The following is a 19863-nucleotide window of genomic DNA, read 5'->3' as shown; positions in this document are numbered from 1 at the left end:
TGAATGCCTCACACATCAGTGTATCAGTACATTTTATCTGCAATATTGAGCAACCCCTGCATTTGCTCATAAAAACAACATTGACCACTCTGCCATTGGGCCAGATGATGCAGCCAGTAGCACAGACATGGCTCAGCCCAAAATCAGCTTCAGACTAGGCTAACAAATATGAGGCTGATGGTCCAGGATAACTAACAAAGCACAAAACTCCTTCTTAGCTAGTAATTCAGAGGCATTTCCAGAGGTGAAACTGTTCCTAGATAAGCACCTCTACTGCACTTATTGCAACTGAAATTTCAAAGGGCTCAGGAGTTTCTGTCTGCTTGCCAGGCAAACAGAAGGAAAAATGGCATCAATGATAAAAATGTGCAGCATAAAATGGAAAAGAAAATGCTGCACTTGAGCAGATAAATAGTAATACAATCTAAATATGAAATGTATGCGGACCTGTGGTCGTGGATCTAGCCTTTAGCCTCTGAGATATCCTCAATTAGTGTAGGGAAAGCCCGAGAGCATAAGACAATATTAATCAACTCTAAAAAGTTAGTGAGAATATGTACTGTTAAAATAGAATATACATAATACTCTAACAATCTACCCTATTAGACACTAAGCAAAACCATGCATAAAAATCACAGTGCAAAAAGCATTGGGTGGTACCAGTCCACTATGTAGTCTTGGGAAAAATTGCTGGGAAACCAAACCAGAGCTTGCAGGACTCTATGCTATCCTATATCTGCTGATGCTGCTTCAGCCAGAGGGCGACACATCCCTGGGATTACTAAATAATGTTTAAAAAACCATCTCATCACCCTAATAATGAAAAGTGGTAATTATGTTAAAAAAAAAAAAAAAAAAAAACTATAGTTATGGCCTATCCAAAACGCACAAGCCAGTGGTTGACATTACATATGGCAATTATTTCTTTAAGCTTTAGGGGAGAGAAATCCACACACAAGACACAAGCTCTTTTCCAGACATTAAAGTCTGAGTTAAAATTTCCATGGAGACTCAGCCACATCATCCCTTTCTGCATGCCAGCACAAGGCATGTGGACTGGCCTAAGTCGAGCCCTACTTCTCACTTCCTTTTCTGCCACCTCTTTAAGACAATATGCTTTCCACATGTGAGTAATTGTGCAGACAGCCATTCAATTTGCCATGCAAATAAAGGCAGTTCCATTGTAAACAAATGATCGTACAAACCAATAAAGCCGTTCACAGCATGCAACACGATATTGCTTCCTCACTGCTAACTTTCAGCTACAGGCCGTCAGATAGAAACGGATATATACATATCCATCTGATATGAGATTTATCAATTTGGTATCACTAAGAGATTAATTTCATTTTTCAAAGTTTTTGGTCCAAACTCCTTTTGCTTTACGCTTGCTGTACTATAATATCTACTGACAGAAAATCCCACTTACCTAGAAAGTAGGGGTGCACGATTCAGAAAATGTCACGATTCAATATTGATTTTTAGGCTCACGATTCGATTCAAAATCGATTTGATTCAAAAACGATTCTCGATTCAAAAAACGATTCACAGTATGTAAATGTAATTACTTTTCCCATGTGATTGCAGTAGACATACAATTAAAAACATTGCAAAAACATACAATATTTTAAAATATAAATCGATTTTTGGAATTCTGTGAATCGATTTTCAATCGGTAGAGCTTGAATCGCGATTCGAATATGAATCTTTTTTTTTTTGCACACCCCTACTAGAAAGACTGCATATCTAACAACTCTACGGGATAAATGGCACTGACAGTGAACCCAGGGGTGGCAAAACAGGGGCATTCCATTTCCTTATGGAGGTCCCAGTGAGCGAGAATCACTGTCACAAATGCTTTCATGTCAAAATATAATTGAGTTATTCCAACAGTGGAGAACACTCACGTGTTCCCACTGACTGAGCTCTGGATTCTTAAGCAAAACTCTACTGTCCCGCCTGCTCTGCCCAGGATTTCTGACCTCGCCCCAACAAATAACCATCTTATTAAACATCAACTCAGTTTATGTCGACCACCTTCACTGGACAAGGGCTGCACAGTCCTTCGTAAGTAACTGGGGCTGTAGCCCTTAAGACATAAGATGAAAGAAAATCAGGAGGCTGTAAAGTTTAATGGGTAAATCAAAGGAGACAGTGTTCCATTATTAAAAGACTGGATCATTTTAGTATGCATTCCTGCACATAATCAGTCAGTTGAGGGTATGCAGAGCTACAAATAGCTCAGCCAATTGTTGTTCCCGTAGCTGAATAGCTGAGGAGAGCAGTTTACAACTGACAGCACTGAACCTTTCTGACAATAGGGATGGATCAAATGGTGACAATAACTGTTACCACAAATACATGTTTTTCAACTCAAGAAGACTATTAATTTATCATGAAATTGACCAAACTAGTAGTTTTCTATATTTTAGCTATGAAAATTATAGCATGGCTGAAATCCGTAATCCACCACAATTAAAACGTAGTCACTTTTTATCAGAGTTATTGTACATTAGCTTTGCAGGGTACAACGTAGCTGTGAGCAGGGACCATTTTGCAAAAAATGGTGGTGCATTCAAGGATGCTGCGACGTCCACGACTACAGTATGAGTGTCCAAATCAGTGTCTCCTGGCAGCTGCATTACCATCTGACAATAACAAGGTTGGGCATATAACAATATTATTACATATTATTATCTGCCTCAATATTCATAAATTGGTTTATATATAATGCTATATATGCTAAAACCTTAACTTAGCATTAAAGGTCATCATGCTACACACTCTTTGTTGAGGCGGTGACTAAACTACACTGGCAAAACCTGAAAACAATGGGTGCCTGGAAGGTATATCAATCTAAAATCTTATAAAAAAAAAGTATAAGCAAAGTGTACGCAATTTAACAAGCTTAAAAATAGAAAACCACCAGATGGTCCTTTAAATAATAATGGGGGATCTAAGTTACAGAAAATAGGTTCAATAATTTGATTTGACTAAATCTCTGGGTTATACTGTATGTCAAGTAAAAAAGTACTGCGCTCACCTTGTAAAAAATGTAATGAAGTGTATTAATGACAATCATCTTCTTCTGCAGAACTGTCTAAGTCTAGAACCAAATACAGACCATAGCTGCACTATCAGTGCTGACAACACCTTGCAGGTAAGATTCGTCCATTAAAAGGCAAAGGTCGCGAGAACAAGGGTAGGCACTCTACATAGGCAAGACAAGGATTGACTGTACTCTTACTGGCTGTTACTCAAGTTAGGCCATAGCAGATTGACTATGCAAGGCAATTAGGAGGCATACCAGTAAAATGGTTCTACAAATCATTCTCATGGCTCTCTAAGGCAGTTGTGACTGAAAACTGTCGCTATGCCTGTACAAAAGTCCTTCATGGCCACAGCCACCATCTGTAGACCCAGGGTTTGTTATAAGATAGTTTCCTTTGAATGCCTAAAATGTGAGAATTGGGCTGAGTTTTGCTTAAATTGAAAACCATGCCACATTCTGACTGTGGCAACGGGACAGTAAACGGAGGTGAAAGAACAAAAAATGAACATAAAGAAGTAAAATGTTTCACACTAGTAATTTTTACTCCATAGCTTCTTTGACAAACAGCACCGTATAGTTATCATGGTGTTACAAGTAATAACACCTTCAATTAGTCAACATAAATATTGGGACAAAATATAATTTGAGTGGCAAATACTGGCAGGTTTTAACCTGGAAATGTGATTTTTAGCACATTAATTATATCACTCATTTAATGTAGCATTTCTTCATCTGTAAATTGGCTCATAGGTACAATAGATTGACATTGAAATGCATATATGAGCACAAAGCTCATTTTGCCTTTTGTATCACAGCAGCCTACGACGTGAACTGTAACACTTACAGTGTTGTTGATTTAGCAACTTCAGCTTATTCGACTAATATTCTAAAATTGCTTAAATGAACAGCATTCACCCTAGTCTGGATCAACGGAAGTACATTTCCAGGATAAAGCCTGGTGCAATGGGGCTTTGCTCTCTGTGTGTTGCCAATCTCAAAATGCATTTGCTACAGGAAACAAACTTTGAGCTAGGAAGCTACATGGAAAATGGCAGGTTTTGAAGAAAATTTGGATCCTGCAACAAGGCAGACCTGCTTGGTTCCTTTGGTGAATGATTATAAAGATTTACAAAGAATGTGTTTATGGCATACTATATAACGGGGACATTTTGGGACAGATTGGCGGAATTGCTGTGGATGAAGTACAGACGACGATATACTGGTAAGAGCAAATTACGTTTAACCATGTATCCAGTTAATTTAAATAGCTCATGTTACTGTATTGTGTGAACAGTTAACTTCATCATATTCTTCATATTTTATGAGCCGTTTCCTTTTGTGGGGTACGTATGTTCCACCAAAACAGGTTCCTTCCTTCCCAGACTTTTTTGCAGAGCCACCGTTGCTGTGTCCAGAACTTAGCGCCGCCCAAGACGACTGATTGGTTTAAAGAAATGTAAACAACCCAGAGCCTATTCTCCTCCTATCCCAGAATGTATCTGTGGTGTAGCTAGACCTTACTCCACAGTGCTGTGGAGACAGGTCTGGCAATGTTAGACTAGCATCCATCCTAACATGTAGATGCAGCATTCACACAGTCAATCACTGTCTACAACTCTGGTTTACTAGCCTTGCAGTTTCCTGTAATTACTCTTATTACAGATTTAGAGTCCAAATAGCAGATGAAAAAGGGATCAAAACACAGAAGCCAATGCACCCCAAGTGTTAAAGTAAGATGATAGATAGATAGATAGATAGATAGATAGATAGATAGATAGATAGATAAGGCCCTTGCAAGACAAGTTCCAACATATCAACTCAACCATTCGAATTTACCAAATAAGTACAGACTACCACTGAAAGTGAAAAAGCAACTAGAGACTTTCAATTCAATATTTGATATATGGCACACCATTTCCTCTATGCAAACTTTTAGAGAATCCAACTAAGGTGAACGTGTTCAATCCATATTAATTGATAACATGATTGTTGCCAACTGAAAAACACATATGGACAAAGCTCAGACAGACCCCTTAATGTCAGTAAGCTGTCACATCATCATGTCAGGAATTCTGTCTGTTCAGATTGGCTCTCGAGGACTGCCTAGAGAACAATGATTAGGGAGGGGGCAGCCCATCCAGATAAGGCGCTCTTCTCTCCAAGCAGGATTTATTTAGGGGGTGACGATAAGGGCGACAGAGTTGGAATACTGTGCTCAACAGGCCAGCCCAGAGCTGAGTTGTAGGGTGCAGGCCAAATGTCACCATCACACAACACAGACCAGGCTTCTATGGGAAAAATCCAAGTCCAACAGTGCTACATTTCAGACGCAAAGCAATGCCAGCTCAAAGACTCAGGTACAGAAACATGGCCAGTAAAAGGCTTGCATTGTGCATTCTGACGGAACCTATTACTCATAGCCAAGCATGTTGGCTGCTTTATGAGTTAAATGTCCTGATTCACAGCCTTCAGAAACATGAGTCTTCAGTCCACATAATTTTGGTTTATGGGTAGAAAGAAGAGCCCACACCCAGCTACCTCAGAGCTGCCTGCCTGGTCTCAACTCTCTCCAGACGTGCAGAATGGCTTTGGGACAGACAGGGAACTCCAGGCCAGTCAAAGACAAGAGGTTATTTGATTAGCATGGAATTTTATTAAGCTGTGGGTGGAGTTGCATGGTGGCAGTGAGAGCCTCAGCAAAAAAGGCCTCCATTCATTGATCAGGCAAGATTGCAGAAAGGGGAAAAAAAGAGGAACAACACCCTTGTGTGTATGGCTGCCAGCAGGAACAGTCCCCACAGCTTTTTGCCATTAAAAATGCAGAGCGTGTGCACTTTTAGGTGAGTTTAATTGCCTCTTTCTGAAACAGGATGGGAGGTCACAGAGACTAAGCAAGTTTTCTTTTCAAAAGAAAGCTCTATCTACAGCACCCTATACACAAACACTGCAAGTGGGTGGGGTATTAGGACAAGCCCCGTTCCCAAAACAAACTGCCTGATGTTCCTTTGCTTGGCAAGTCAGTCTGTATGCCAATACATCCTGTATCTTCATACAATCAAGATACAGGAGTCATTAATCAAAGAGTAATGACTGAATGTGAACACCACCTGAATGAGTTACAATGGAACTACTACCTGAATGAATTACAATGAAACTACTGTACATGCAGACTCAGAGCTACCAATCATTCTTAATTCCTAGTAACCTAGTGAACCCTAAGTGTAAACTCAGTCATACCTGCAAAACAGAAAATGTTGGTGCCAAGGCCAATCCCTGAAAATTCACGCAAATTACCCACATGAATTTTGGTTTAATCACAATAAAACAGCACAACTGCTCCCATGAGTCATTCAGAACCAAATCCGCGAAAACGCTCAGTGCGACTGTCATTCAAGCTGAAAGCATCCTGATATCAACACACACTTGACACAACAGCATCCCCTTGGCATCCACCATATGGTGAGTCAGTTCCTGGGATTGCCGCATGTAATACAAACCTATAAAAAGGTGTTGATTTAGGGTTTAGCACGTGGCAGCAGCCGCCTTCTTCAGAAAGGAGTCACATCATAAGTTGTCGCCCATAGACAGGAAGCAATAGCCAGCAAGCAGGTGTACTGATGCAGCTGGGGGCCTGCAGGTTACAACAGGCTTGCATGCAGCCTATCACTTCAAATGAAGCTTAGATAAGTAAATCTAGACAAAATAGCACACCTAACCACCCACTTCCTTGTGATCTAAGAAAAGCACACTTGTCACATCACAAAGCGTTATCAGTTTGTAATTGGTGGCACGGAAACCCATACAGTTGATCAGATCTATTAACATGGTTTGTTTTAACTGGCCTTACCAAAAAATTATCTGACAAAGTCTGTCTGCATTGTGGTGAACAGAAACGTTGTCATATGTCAGTCTCGTTCAGTTACCATTGCTTTTTAATACGTTATTGAAGCTAGTTTATCAAGTACTGACAGTACATCACCACTAAACACCACATTGTTTTGGCTGCGAGTTTATGAATGTAGGATACCAGAGTTTCAAACTGCTGATTGTTGCCTTTTCGTAAAGACAACTAAATTAATATATACGATCACAAACAGGTGTTGTGTGAAGTATGTGAGGCAAACTGGCCTGTCTGCGTCAATATCAGCACATTCCTTCAGTGACAAGTGAGACGACTTGTTGGTCTCGGAAAGAATTTCTGCTCCAAGGGGTAACGTTAACGTTAGACTGACCCCGAATGGTTGACTCGCTAGCTACCGAGCCAGCTAGCACGCTACAAACTTACCAGGAGACAATCCGTGTTTATTTCTGACTTTGGGTCCTTCAACATGGCATCGATTTTGTCAAATCGAGCCGCCACACTTTCCCCAGCAGACATTTTTGCTGTTAAACTCAGCCCCGATGTTGGGTTGTGAACAAAAACAGCTCACTGGCGAGGCAGGAGGCTGGCTAGCTAGCTTTAGCAGCCAGCGGTAGCTAGCTAGCCAAATGTTCCTTTCTTCGTGTGAACTTTACACCACAGCACTTCAAAGAAAATACATCGTTCTCCTCGAGCTTTCACAGACGATGAAACGTTTAAGATTGCGTTGAATGTACAAAAGCCACATTTTCAGAGTCGAAAGATGTTTTCCCAGTATGAGTGACAAACAACTTCAGTGGCAAAAGATAAATGCGGCGACAGATTAGTCAGCCTCCGCAGGATGCCACTGAGGATAAGAGCTTAAAATGTTGGTGCATCCGAACAAATGGCAATTAAAAGTTAAATGTAATGTCAATTTGAAAAGCACAGTTCGTGGAAAGGTTAGTCCATGTCCGTTGCCATACTGTGCCAGGCCCTTGCAGAAAACGACAATAGATTCTGACAGCTCAAAAGTAGAAGTGGTGGGAAAAAAACTTCTGCTTCTTCCAAATTTCGATCAGTTTAAACACGGAGTCGTTACAACATTTAACGGCGGTCCTTCCGCTGCATCCCGTGCGTTGTCATTGATTGTCGACTATTTCCCGTCCACACTGCTTTATCTCTCAGATCGAAGGCATATAAATCGGATTTAAAAGTGTGTTAGTTCTCGGAAAAAAACAGCAGACTATGCCCGATTTTCTCCCACAGCCTGACCAACATGTCCGCCTTCCTGTTCAAACACCCCGGAGAAGCAACTTCAAAATGTCAAGTACTGCGCATGCGCCCTGTCGAGGCGCATTCAAAGAGTTCAGACTTATATACATCCATGATGGCAACGTGTTGCGGTTCCTAAATGTTACAATGTAAACATAAAACAATAACATCAGAGGGAGAAGAAAAACATAATATACGGTAATTAATATTTTTAAGCTTTCCAGAAGTTAAAATGTTCTATTATATTCAGTGACTGAAATTATCCACATGAGTTACTGATGCTTGTTGGTATATATATATATATATATATATATATATATATATATATATATGATTATGGTCTGTCTGTCAATCTAGGCTATCTATTTATCTAGGTCTATCTGTTGCAAAGGCTGCACTTTTTGTTTTTTTAGAAATGCTTGCTACATAATAACTGTTAACTTTAGGACTTTCGCATGTTAACACCAAGAATCGAATCAAATGTCAGGCATACTTTAAAAAGAGGTTTTAGTTCTTTCTTTCTCCTTTCCTTCTTTTCACTCACTCAACAGAGGGCAGTATTGTACAACTTTTATGGTGAGAACTCAACTCACTTGTGTTCAGGAACTTGAGAGGCCTTGACTCAATGGATCAGTTCTTTATTTCTGTCAGCAGAGGGAGATGTTTTAACCTGAGAGACCATAAATGTACGCTATGCATACATACATACATACATGTATGTATGTAGGCTATGTATGCAGGTATCCTATACCCTATATCAGTGAATTAATGATTCATACTTCTGTTTTAACTTTGTTTGCATGTTTGATTTATTTATTTTGTCTAGGCCTATTTATTTATTTAATTTCTTTCCTAATTCAGTCATTTTTGCTGTCTGTCCATGACTTCGTGAGGTGGACTGTTTCTGTTGCTTTAAAATCGCAGTAGCCTATAACGTATAGTGGAATATTTCATATAGGCCTAGGTTATAATGTAGCCTAATATTGTAATATTAATAACTAACGCCTGACTCTGCGACCTCCTCCTTCCTGCACATTTAAACTTAATTTAGTCTAGCCTAGTAATTTAACTGGTTAATTTGCTAGTTATCTTAACGGGTTAGCCTACGTTTGTGACGTAAACCATTCATTTTGTGATCCTTTGGTTCCTCGGAGCAACAAGCTGAACTGAACCAAACGGCAGGCTACGTACGGTAATTTGATTTCGTGACGTCACTTGGCGGCTCCCGCAGATCAGCTGTGGCAGGGCAGAGAGACCAGAGCAGCAGCAGTGGACTGGTGGCGGTGTTCTAGCGTTCAAGCCAGGAACGCAGTTTTAAACACACAGACCCGATTCTACGTGGACATGGCCGTGTAACGCGTTTTCGTGCGGATAAAGGTAGGCGTGCATGGTGCTGCTTTTCTGTATCCTCACACTTGCCTAAAAAAAAAAAAATCACATGTCACAAGAAAGCATGTTAGTGATCACAAACAGGATCAGGCTGGTAACGCTCTCCGGGGGATGGTCGCCCTGAAACATGGGGTCGAGTCACTGGGGCTGAAACAGCTTAAACGGCTTAAAGTTAGTTTCAGCAGTGAAGAAGAAACTAGTGTGTATTATAGGAAAGAAGTAATTTAAATATTTAACGAGAGGCACTTATGTATACTTAAATCATAAGCAAAGTATTTCAGTAAGTTTGCATGCTCAGAAATACTGCATTAATATATATATTTTTAAACCATTTCTTTTCTTCATTATTTGCTCCATTATATCCGCACACATTTAACACGCATTGACTAATGTAGGCTAGTGACTGTCAAGGCCCAAATGTGTGGAACCGACCTACGTCGCCGATTGACGTTTAGTAATTAACATGTCTTGCAGTGTAATGTGAACGATAGTGTGGAACTTTAACTTTTGTAACAGAAAATAAGTCCAGTGAAACTTTATTTTAGATCAGCAGTCAAATAATTTATCTTATGGGTAGCCTATTTAAAGAATTGTAGATCAATGATGTCTGTGCTGCTAAAACTAGATTGTATCATATAATTATTCAATTTTTAAAAAATGTCACTGCTGCTGATAAATAGTTGTTAACAAAGTCATGTCAAGTTGGATATATCTTGAACTAGGCCACTAATTTACATGTTTGTCTGTTGAATACTGTTACAGTTGGCCTAAGGCTCAGTGTTGAAACAGGCTTCAGCAGCTTAGATAAAGTCCCATCAGATAACCAGCACAACGAGATGTTTTTGGTGGTTTGTCATTGTAATTACAGGCAGACCAGTCCGTCTTGACTGCATCTAATCTGCCATTCCTCATGTTTTATGTCCCAAAGGTTGCATTCCTCCTGTCTGCAGTCTCCCAAGTATTTACTTTCAAAATATAATTAGAGCTAATGATAATTACAGTGCACATTACAAGATCATACAAACTACAGCAGAGTAGTTCATTTTACCACATGCAGCGAGCTTACTGATGATACTGCAACTGTAATGTTAAATACTGAACAGCCACTTTTCATGTTAAAGCTGCATTTTTATTTTCGAACAATTTATAGGCCGGGAGCAGGAATTCACATTTTTGAGCTTTCAAATATTTGTATCCATGATTAGAAATGTATAAAAGCCTGATTGTTGCCATTAACTGCAGATTTGTCATTTTTGACATTAATGGTTGTCTTCTGCAACTAAACATCCTGTGAAAATGGACTAAAAAGAAACATAATTTACGTCAGACAGGTACAGTGTCACGTGAGTACATGCTCTGTACGAGGAGTGTGGATTGAGAATTCGCTGGGTGGCCTGTCTCACCTAGAGCACACACAGCCCTGTCAGAGAGGGCAAGGGCTGGAGGGGTCAGGGGGCTCTGAACGCTGACCATCTGGCCCTTGGGGGGCTGGTTTCCTCCCTGTATGTCTTTGTTCCCGGGGAACAATTGGGAGTTAATCTGGGAGGAGATAAGTAAGGTCCCCGTGACACCACTCCTGCGCTCGAAAAGGTTTCTCTCTTTAGCCTTGAAGGAGACATCTTCCATGTTGCTTTGTGAAGTCCGTGAGTCTTTGAGGTCTGGCGGTGGGCGTTTTCTTTGTGATTGTGGCATCTTAACCTTTTATTTCTCAAACATGAGTAATATGGCAGTCAGCTGGATATAGTTTTGAAAACAGAAATTTGTTCCTAAAATCTGTCTGACCCTCATTCATTATTTCCCTTTTCACCGGAGATTTTTTTGTAAACTCATATCGAAAATAGCTTTAACCTTTCAGTATGTCATTGATGAGAAAAACGCATGCAGGTTATCTCCTTGTTCAGCAAAAAAGTACACTTTTAGCCGTTACAGTATAATCAACCAAATTGAGATATAGCCTACCTACAAAAAATTAAGCAATCTAGTTATGGATCATCCCTCAAAAGATGCCCTCATTAAAATAAGTATTCATATTTTTAGCATGCTGTTTTGTGAACCTATTATCTTTTTTGTGTCAATGGTTCGCTCTCTATTTTTTGCATCATTCACAGTGTCATTTCACACATCTCACATTTGTACATAAGGTAATTTGTCACCAGGGTAACAGATTGATTTATGTTCTCTCATTATTCCCTCACTTTCATTTTGAGCACATCTACTCTTTTTCTGTTTATGCCCTGTGTTTGCTCAGTTGGCCCTCAGCGTTTGTGTTTATTTTCTGGGGGAAAAAAGAAGATGCATGTTCATTTGAAACCCAACACTTTTCATTCACGCTAATTATCGCTCTCTGTTATGACAAACTAGTGTGTGAATAGTCACTCGGCTTTGTGTTTGCTGTCATAACAAAAAGCCGTACATAACAATTGATTATCAATCCAGTCAGTATTAAAGAGGTTCCAGTTTCTGCCATGGCTTCAGCCAGCTCCAGAAACATATCATTTTAAATATTGATCAATGACGCACCCTCACATATCATTCACAATACAAATTTAATCACACAAACACCACTGGGACTAGTCAGTGATGCAGACAGATGCTTCTCTTGATCTTTTCAGAGGTACTTCTGAGTGATCGTGGGCTGAGTACAGATGGTACAAGCGACTAAATCCCAACTAGAGAGATCAGTGCTATTGTTTCACACTTTTCTAAGCGTGATGTGACACGACCCACAAACCAGGTGGTCCTCAAAATAGCCGTCATTCATCAAACTACTGAGACAGAGGGCAGACCAAATCAAATTTTCCCTTTTTGTCACATGCTTATGTTATCATGGAGAGATAATGGTGTCATTAAAACACACTCTATGATCTCAAAGTAGATAATCAAATACTATAATAATAATAAAAAAAAAATAATACTAATATTAATGGAAGACATCTTCTTTTAAAAGTAGCAGTGTAAAAATGCTCCTTTACCAGTAAAAGGCCTGTATTCAAAATTGTACTAATGAAGTAAAAGTGCATAAGTGTTATCAACTAAATGTAAAAGTATTTTTTTTTTTTTATTATTTAAAAATTGCCCTCTGTGACTGTTAAATTACTACATATCATATTATTTAAATATTAATACAGTTGCATTAGTATCTGAGCAGCATTTTAATGTTGCTAATTCTAACTGCTTTATATACTGTTGTCTATAATCTGTAAGAATGCAGTATATTCTATATATAGATCATATATTTTGTGTGTAAAACATTAAGCTGCAAAGTAACTATCTTTAGCTGTCAAATAAATGTAGTGGAGTAAAAAGTACATAATTTCCCAATTAAATGTAGTGAAGTAGAAGTACCTTTTTAAAATTCAATCCCAGGTCTCTTATCTCTATTTGTGTATTCATTTAACCACCTAGCAAGATATCTGTATTGCTATAGTAGTAACAGTGTCTAATGTAAGTCACAATCATTCCGTTAAGTTATGCAGGCTGCTCAAAATCTAAACAGAATAGATAGAATTAGGTTATTACCACAGCGAGGACGTTGCATATCAGATATCGGCTGAACTGTTTAATGGCTGTTTTCAAGAAATGTCAGAATAAAATAAAAGAAAAACATCTCCTTGCTGATCTGCAGAGCCAAATGTGTTCAGCAAGGATGCCAGTAAACTTTTAACCTGTCCTTTTTTATTGAGGGTCAAGAATGGCAGGAACATCGTGTTCACTGATGGTGTGTATAAAAGAGAGACAAATATTCACAGACTGTAATGGTAGTGCCAGGGTTGTGTTTTTCTGTCTGTAGCGGGGAGTCAGAGCTTCATGTAAGTTATATTATTCAAAAGCAGTCATTTAAACAGTTTGCTGTAATTGTGTGTGTTGAACCACTCATTTTACCTAAATCAGAATAAAAGATTTATGTAATGTTTTGCTTCTTGCTGTCTTGTCTAATATTGTTTCCATGGAGCAAAATGCATCAAAGTATCTTAGAAAGTGGTCATCTTCTCCTGCTTTGGCCTTTTAAAATGATCAAATCTCTCTTCAAAAATGCAGCATAAAAGAGGAGGGAGGGAAAAGTGCAGATAAGGTCTGTAGAGCATGGGGAGGCTGAGGAGGGGAAGAGATGGGAGAAGAGGTTAAAACAGATGTGGGGGTGATGATGAGTGAAACAAGGCAGCTGGATGCAGACAGAAAGTGACATACAGAGCAACATTTTTTTAATTCACCCTCACACTTGTAGCTGGACAGCTTAGTGGATGGACACACAGTAAGGGTGGAGTGTGTGCAGGGTGGAGGACAATGTGACACAAACTGTATGTACTGTATGAAGGTGCATGACAGTCAACAATTGGATCATTGAAGCCAATCTGACAAAGGCCTTTGCCCCTCCCCCGGCTGAAAGGAGATGTCAAAGGTCTGTGACCTCTTCCATTTATGTGCATTGATCCCCTGGTGGGGGTGGGGCTTCCTCCTCAAAGCCCTCCACTATAAGCTGTTATATCTTAGTTTCACCTGCAGGAACCGGAACAATTATTTTACTTCATTCTTGTTTTATTGTTTAAAACTAGCTGTGTAGCTGTTGAGCAATACACTTGGGCATTGCAATAAACAGATAGCATAGTGAAAAAAGCACATTTTAAACATGAGATGGAATTGAATTGAATTTATTTTAAAAGCTACTACACATTTAACCCATAGTCTTATTGCTCCTTGCTCTTGTTATATTAGCTCAGACGTTGCATGTGGTTACCTCACACTCATCAACTTCATAGCTCGGTTGAGCAACATTCCCTTGTATTTGAATTGTGTTACTGTAAAGTTACTACTCTACGTGAACAAGTCCCCCAAACCATATACTGTAGATTATTTATTCTTACCCTGTAATACGACCCACAACAGCGTTTTCCATTCAAATATCTAAACCAGAGGACGTAAAGGCCACGGTTTTAAACGCATCGTTAACGTTGTGAAATGGTCGCAGTTTTAGTGGTTTGGGTTAGAATCAGACGTTACTTCACTTCCGGTTACGCACGTGACACTGAACTTGACGTAGCTCTGTTTGTTCCGTTTGTTAGTTGGACACTAGAGGCCGCTGCCACTATAAACATTAATATGAGTTGTAATTGCGGCTTGAACAAACAACCTATGGGAGTGTTTTTTGGAGAGAGTTTGAGAGGCAAACTTGTAAAGCACTTTGTCCATTAAGTTAGAAAAGTGCTATATACATTTACCATGAAAGTTTTTGAATTGAACATACTATCTGAAGAGTCATTACCTCTTAATTCAGAACAAACATTTTGTCCATATATGTCTGGCCATGAATTTGTGCTCTGGGCGTGAGTCTACTTCACGCCAATGCTTTAATGGCCTACTCAGAAGGGGAAAGGGAAACCTGTGAGGATGAAATTCCTCTAAGCTAAAGAAAAAAATGCCTTTCTTTCTCACAGCCGTAGAATGTGGCTTTTAGTGATGGATGATTGGAACTTAGAGTCAGGAAGGTAGGACATGCAATATGTAGGAGTACAGCCAAAAAGACTGGCCTGAACATCCTGCTCTTTGTTGCAAGAGAGGCTTGGGATGCTAATTGTGTGTGTGTGTGTGTGTGTGTGTGTGTGTGTGTGTGTGTGTGTGTGTGTGTGTGTGTGTGTGTGTGTGTGTGTGTGTGTGTGTGTGTGTGTGTGTGCATTTATCCATGAGTGGAACATGACCCCAGTAGATGGCACTTCCTGTTGTCCTGTTAGTTATCTCTGATTCTGACATGCATGGCAGGTTCTTATCTGTCACCGATGGATCTCCTGATTGACTAAGTGAATGACTCAATGAACCCATTCATCCATTCCCTAGTTTATTTACTGGTAAGCCCTCATTTTCTATAACATTAATATTACTTATTCCTATTCATACAACTCTTTTCATGGCACTGTTACAAAGTATTTGTAAAGCTATCTAAATACAAAGCTTAAATAGTTGTACGCTCCAAATCTGTACTCCATTGGGCTCATTTTCTCGCTCCAAGTCCCCCAAGTCGTTCGTCGGGAAGCGTGTCCGGAGCAAAGTCAAAGGGTGGCCATTAAGCCTGTGTGTGTGTGTGTGTGTGTGTGTGTGTGTGTGTGTGTGTGTGTGTGTGTGTGTGTGTGTGTGTGTGTGTGTGTGTGTGTGTGTGTGTGTGTGTGTGTGTGTGTGTGTGTGTGTGTGTGTGTGTGTGTGTTTGCAGGGGAGTGATGGCATGTCAAGGTGAAGGAGGAATTTCAGTCTTTTGTTCCTTGAGTTAAACTCTTTCATTTGCAGCCGTAATAAACAAATGAGGTTAATAACCCGACACTTGAGTCCTTGCATCTTGCATCGCATCACAGCAGGATTCTGGCATGAAGTGCTTATCTCATGTCTACGGTGTTCCTTCTTTTTTTTGGATCAATCTCTTAGATTTTCGCTGGCTCCACTATATCAATGTATCACGATGAAGAGCAAAGTGTGCATGTGTCTCCGTGGAGAGCTCTTTGTAATAATATATCCTCATTCTTTCCATTGAAACCTGGAAAGCCTCCAGCTGAGAATCCATTATTGCACTGTACTGTTGTGGAACAGTGTGTTCTCACAGGGTGTACTGCTGTTTCCCCTCCGCCCCCCTCCTGGGCAAAGATGCCAACCCCAGTGGAACAGTACCTGCAGCCAAAAATGCTTACATGTTCTTTTTAAAGAGTACAGTGTGTGCCACAGACTAGATCAAAGTGCAGATGGGAAGTTAATGTGTTTTAGGTTGAATTTCATTGTTTTGACCTTTGCTACAAGTGTCAGATTATTTTGCAAAGGAATACGATGCTTGAATAATTCATCACAATATTGGGTTTCTATCTATTGATTAACGTGGCAGTTAGACACATCAGTGACCATCCTCTTCATTTATTATTTTACCTGTATTGTGCTTTTAATCCGTGCCAGCTGAAACACTTTCAGAAAGGCTTTGTTTTGCATTACATGCCATAACTAATATAAGTTAGATGACTGAGGTATACTGAGATAGGACAGATGTGCAAAATGTATGTGTACCCTTGCCTTTCTTTCACGCTCCTTTTGAGTTGTTTTGAACTGTTTTCATGAGCAAAAGTCTAATGTCAGCCTTGGTAAATTGTAGACCCGTCACATACGGTTGATGATTAAATTAATTGTATTAAATAAGTTACAAATAATGAAATATCCTGCAGTGTTGTGTATCTTGGTATTGTTGTTTGGAAGTGGCAGGATGTGTGCTAACAACAGGTGGAAACACTCAGGCTTGTAGCCAGATTTCCCACATCACCACAGCAGCATCATTGCCTTTGCCCACATATATTGTCCCAAAATCTCTCTGCACACACACACACACACACACACACACACACAGATGCACAAACACCATCCAAAACAGGCCATTCACTCTCTCTGACTCTCCCTCCCTCTTCATATTGAAACACAAGGTCAGCGTGTGTTGATGCTGCCAGGATTTGTGGGGGAGATGGCTGTCTGTAGCAGAAGGCTTTTCCATAGGCTGTCTCAGGCTATCCAAGGCTACGGTGACCAAGACCCGGTCCTCTGTGGCAGGGAGGTCATTCTCTCTCTCTCTCTCTCTCTCTCTCTCTCTCTCTCTCTCTCTCTCTCGCTCTCTCTCTCTCTCTTTTTATTTTTTGTGTGCACATTTGCAACTCAAGCCCAACCAGGAAAAATGTAAAGTATGGAAGAGTAATGAAAATTAGGACTTCTTTATTGATTTTGTCTGTAGATCTGTGTATTGCCTTGCTGATAAAATCAATAGCATTAAAACACAGATTAGCATTTTTCTTATCCAATGAAACCAGGTGTGTGTGTGTCATTTGTGACATGTCAATTGAAGCGTTGGCTAAAAAGAAGACAGATGTGTGTGGGGGTGTGTGTGCTTTCTACATATGTGGCTCATGTCATATAGTCATTTATTTGCATTCAGTCCTTTTCTTAAAACAGTACACAGACAGGTGACAAAATACAAGAAACGCATGAGTAAATGCGATGAATAACAACTACCGTTGTAATTACCTGATCTCAGTCCAGTTGAATTACTGTTAGGAGATTTTGGAGCAGTGCGTTAGGCAGTACTTTCCACCGTCATTAAAACAGCAAAAAAAAGAATATCTTTTGGGAGATTGGTGTTCATCCCTGCAGCCGATTTCCAGAGACTGTGCTAAGGAGCGTTGCAGCTTTTCTCAAGGGCACGTGGTCTAACAACTTTAATCTTAGAGGGTGGCACAACTTCACCTACTTCCAAGTTGCATGGAGAGGGGAAAGAAGTCTAAAAAGATTTTAAAAAAAATTTCAGCAACACATAGAACAACTTTATTGTAAGACCGATGCATTTTGGCTTGTGGCCTTCATCAGGACCCATTCACACAAGCAAAAGAAGATCCAGCGATTTTCCGCATGGCTGTGCGGCGGTGGGAGTGTCACTGAAATGGCCCATTTGTGTGACGTCCTGCTGTGTTCTTTAACCCACCAATGTAGCACAAGTAGACTATATATTTCGCAATTACTGTTTTCCTAAGGATTGTTTATAGATCTCGTCATTTCTGACCGCACTTGAAGGCCGCGAAGAAAAGAGACATAGGGGCTGTGCTTTGTTGTTGCAGGAAACAGTCAGCCTAAACACACTACCCCTATTCAAAATGAATGGGCAGACCTGCATTTTCGCTGCACCGTGTGACTGCCAACGCAGTCAGTGTGAATGCAGGGTCAGGGAGTGTCGGTCTTACAATGAAGCGGTTCTATATACTACAAGTGTTGCTGCAGTTTTGATCTCTAATACCTTAATCAGACACTTAATGTCAGTTCTCCCTTTAATTTGTCACGCATCTGTATCTTATCTGTCCACAAAACATCCAGAATCTCAGCTTCATGCTTTGATAAGAAACGTTCAGAATACAGTACATATTTACCTTTTAAAAAATCTCTCTCTGTGTTTTTACCATATAATAAGAAGAGCAGGGCCAAGATATGAATGCTTTAACTATACTTGGCTATGCTGGTAGTATGGTTATCCATTTAGTCTGTGTTAATGCCTTTTTTGTCTTCTTTCTGTGGACTTAGCAGTACAGAATGCATCCTTAGTCACTGTAGGGAGAAACAGATGTTTTGATCTTCTTGTCTGTGTCTCTGCAATAAATGGCAATGGCAAACTATTCCTTTAAATTGACCCTGACTCATTTATGCCAACATAATACACTGTGGCCATTATATATATTTACGTTGGATTAATTCCACTTTATTATGTTTAGACTGTTGCAGAGGGTGTAACAGTAGAGCTGAGAGTCTGATTAAGCTGAAAGAGTGAAGTTGGGTGGCTCCACTGTCTTGCTGTGCTGGCGTTGATTAAAGAAGATTGTCTAGTGGCCGGGTTAGCTCAGTTGATAGAGCAGATGCACATATATGGAGGTGTATACCTTGACACACAAGGTCCAGGGTTCGAGTCCGACCTGAGACATTTTTCCTGCATGTAATCATGTACTTGCTCTGTGCTTAAGTATGATAAATATCACTTCTAATGTTTTGGTGCCTGACTGATAAGACTGATAAGTAGGGACATTTTGAAATTCACTTTGTAATGGGCCACTTATCAGCACTTCAGCACCCTGGCTGAAGAAGGAACACATTTGAACATATTTATTTAAAATGTCGATCACTTTGCACCTGATTTCCGTATTAACCATTATGTCTGCCTGGTACCCCACATTGACAAAGATGCCCTGTCTTAACTGACACATCTGCCAGTTGGTAAAGTATCACATCTCTCAGAGGGATCATTGCACTAGGCCTGAATAGGTTTACTGTCACTTTTTCTCATCAGCAAGGTTTGTGTGTGGGGTCATGCCCTCAACAAAGGATTGCTGTGCTTCCATTGTCCCATTAAGACAAGAAAAGAGTCCTGCTGATGCCGTGGCTCTTGCTGCAGTAAGGAGGACTGATAGGATTTAAGTGTGGGTCCTGTCACCGTGGGCAACCTGGTGCTTATTAATCTGAAGAGGGGGCGGTAATGAAGGGGATGTGGCAAAGAGAGTAAGGGTGGTAACGGGGGTGGGGTGCTGCTGATGCAGCAATGCCGCCTGGGGTCAGGAAGAGGGACATGATGGATACAGCTGATCGCCCGGTAAGGAAGTTTTGGAGGAGGCTCCTTCGTCGGGACACTGAAAAGCCTCTTTGTCACGGCGTCACTCAAATGGATTCAAGGTGGCTGAGACTTTTTTCAGGAAGGAAAAGAAAGGAGAGGTCCTGTTGTGAAAGGTTGGTCTCTCTCTGGACGCCTGATAAACACAACAGATCTCTT

At 40.2% G+C, this 19863-nt stretch overlaps 2 protein-coding genes across 8 annotated transcripts in view; one reads left to right on the top strand and one right to left on the bottom strand.

The window, feature by feature from the left end:
- The window catches only part of rock1 (Rho-associated, coiled-coil containing protein kinase 1), a 34766-nt gene extending 26547 nt beyond the window's left edge, over nt 1-8219 (bottom strand). For both annotated transcript variants that reach the window (XM_031294458.2, XM_031294459.2), the window contains exon 1: nt 7338-8219. In XM_031294458.2, the coding sequence (XP_031150318.1) occupies nt 7338-7430 (93 nt within the window). In that variant the 5' untranslated portion in view covers nt 7431-8219. The remainder of the gene's footprint in view (nt 1-7337) is intronic.
- A 1153-nt stretch (nt 8220-9372) lies between these two features.
- Nucleotides 9373-19863, top strand: part of greb1l (GREB1 like retinoic acid receptor coactivator) — a 45781-nt gene continuing 35290 nt past the window's right edge. For 5 of the 6 annotated variants that reach the window (XM_036005243.1, XM_036005242.1, XM_036005241.1 and 2 more), the window contains exon 1: nt 9373-9542. The gene's annotated coding sequence lies outside the window, so the exon portion shown is untranslated. The remainder of the gene's footprint in view (nt 9543-19863) is intronic. The other variant, XM_036005238.1, reaches the window with a different exon arrangement.

The sequence above is a fragment of the Sander lucioperca genome, chromosome 9 (assembly GCF_008315115.2).
Source record: "Sander lucioperca isolate FBNREF2018 chromosome 9, SLUC_FBN_1.2, whole genome shotgun sequence".
Taxonomy (NCBI): domain Eukaryota; kingdom Metazoa; phylum Chordata; class Actinopteri; order Perciformes; family Percidae; genus Sander; species Sander lucioperca.
This window is presented reverse-complemented; position numbering and strand designations above follow the sequence as displayed.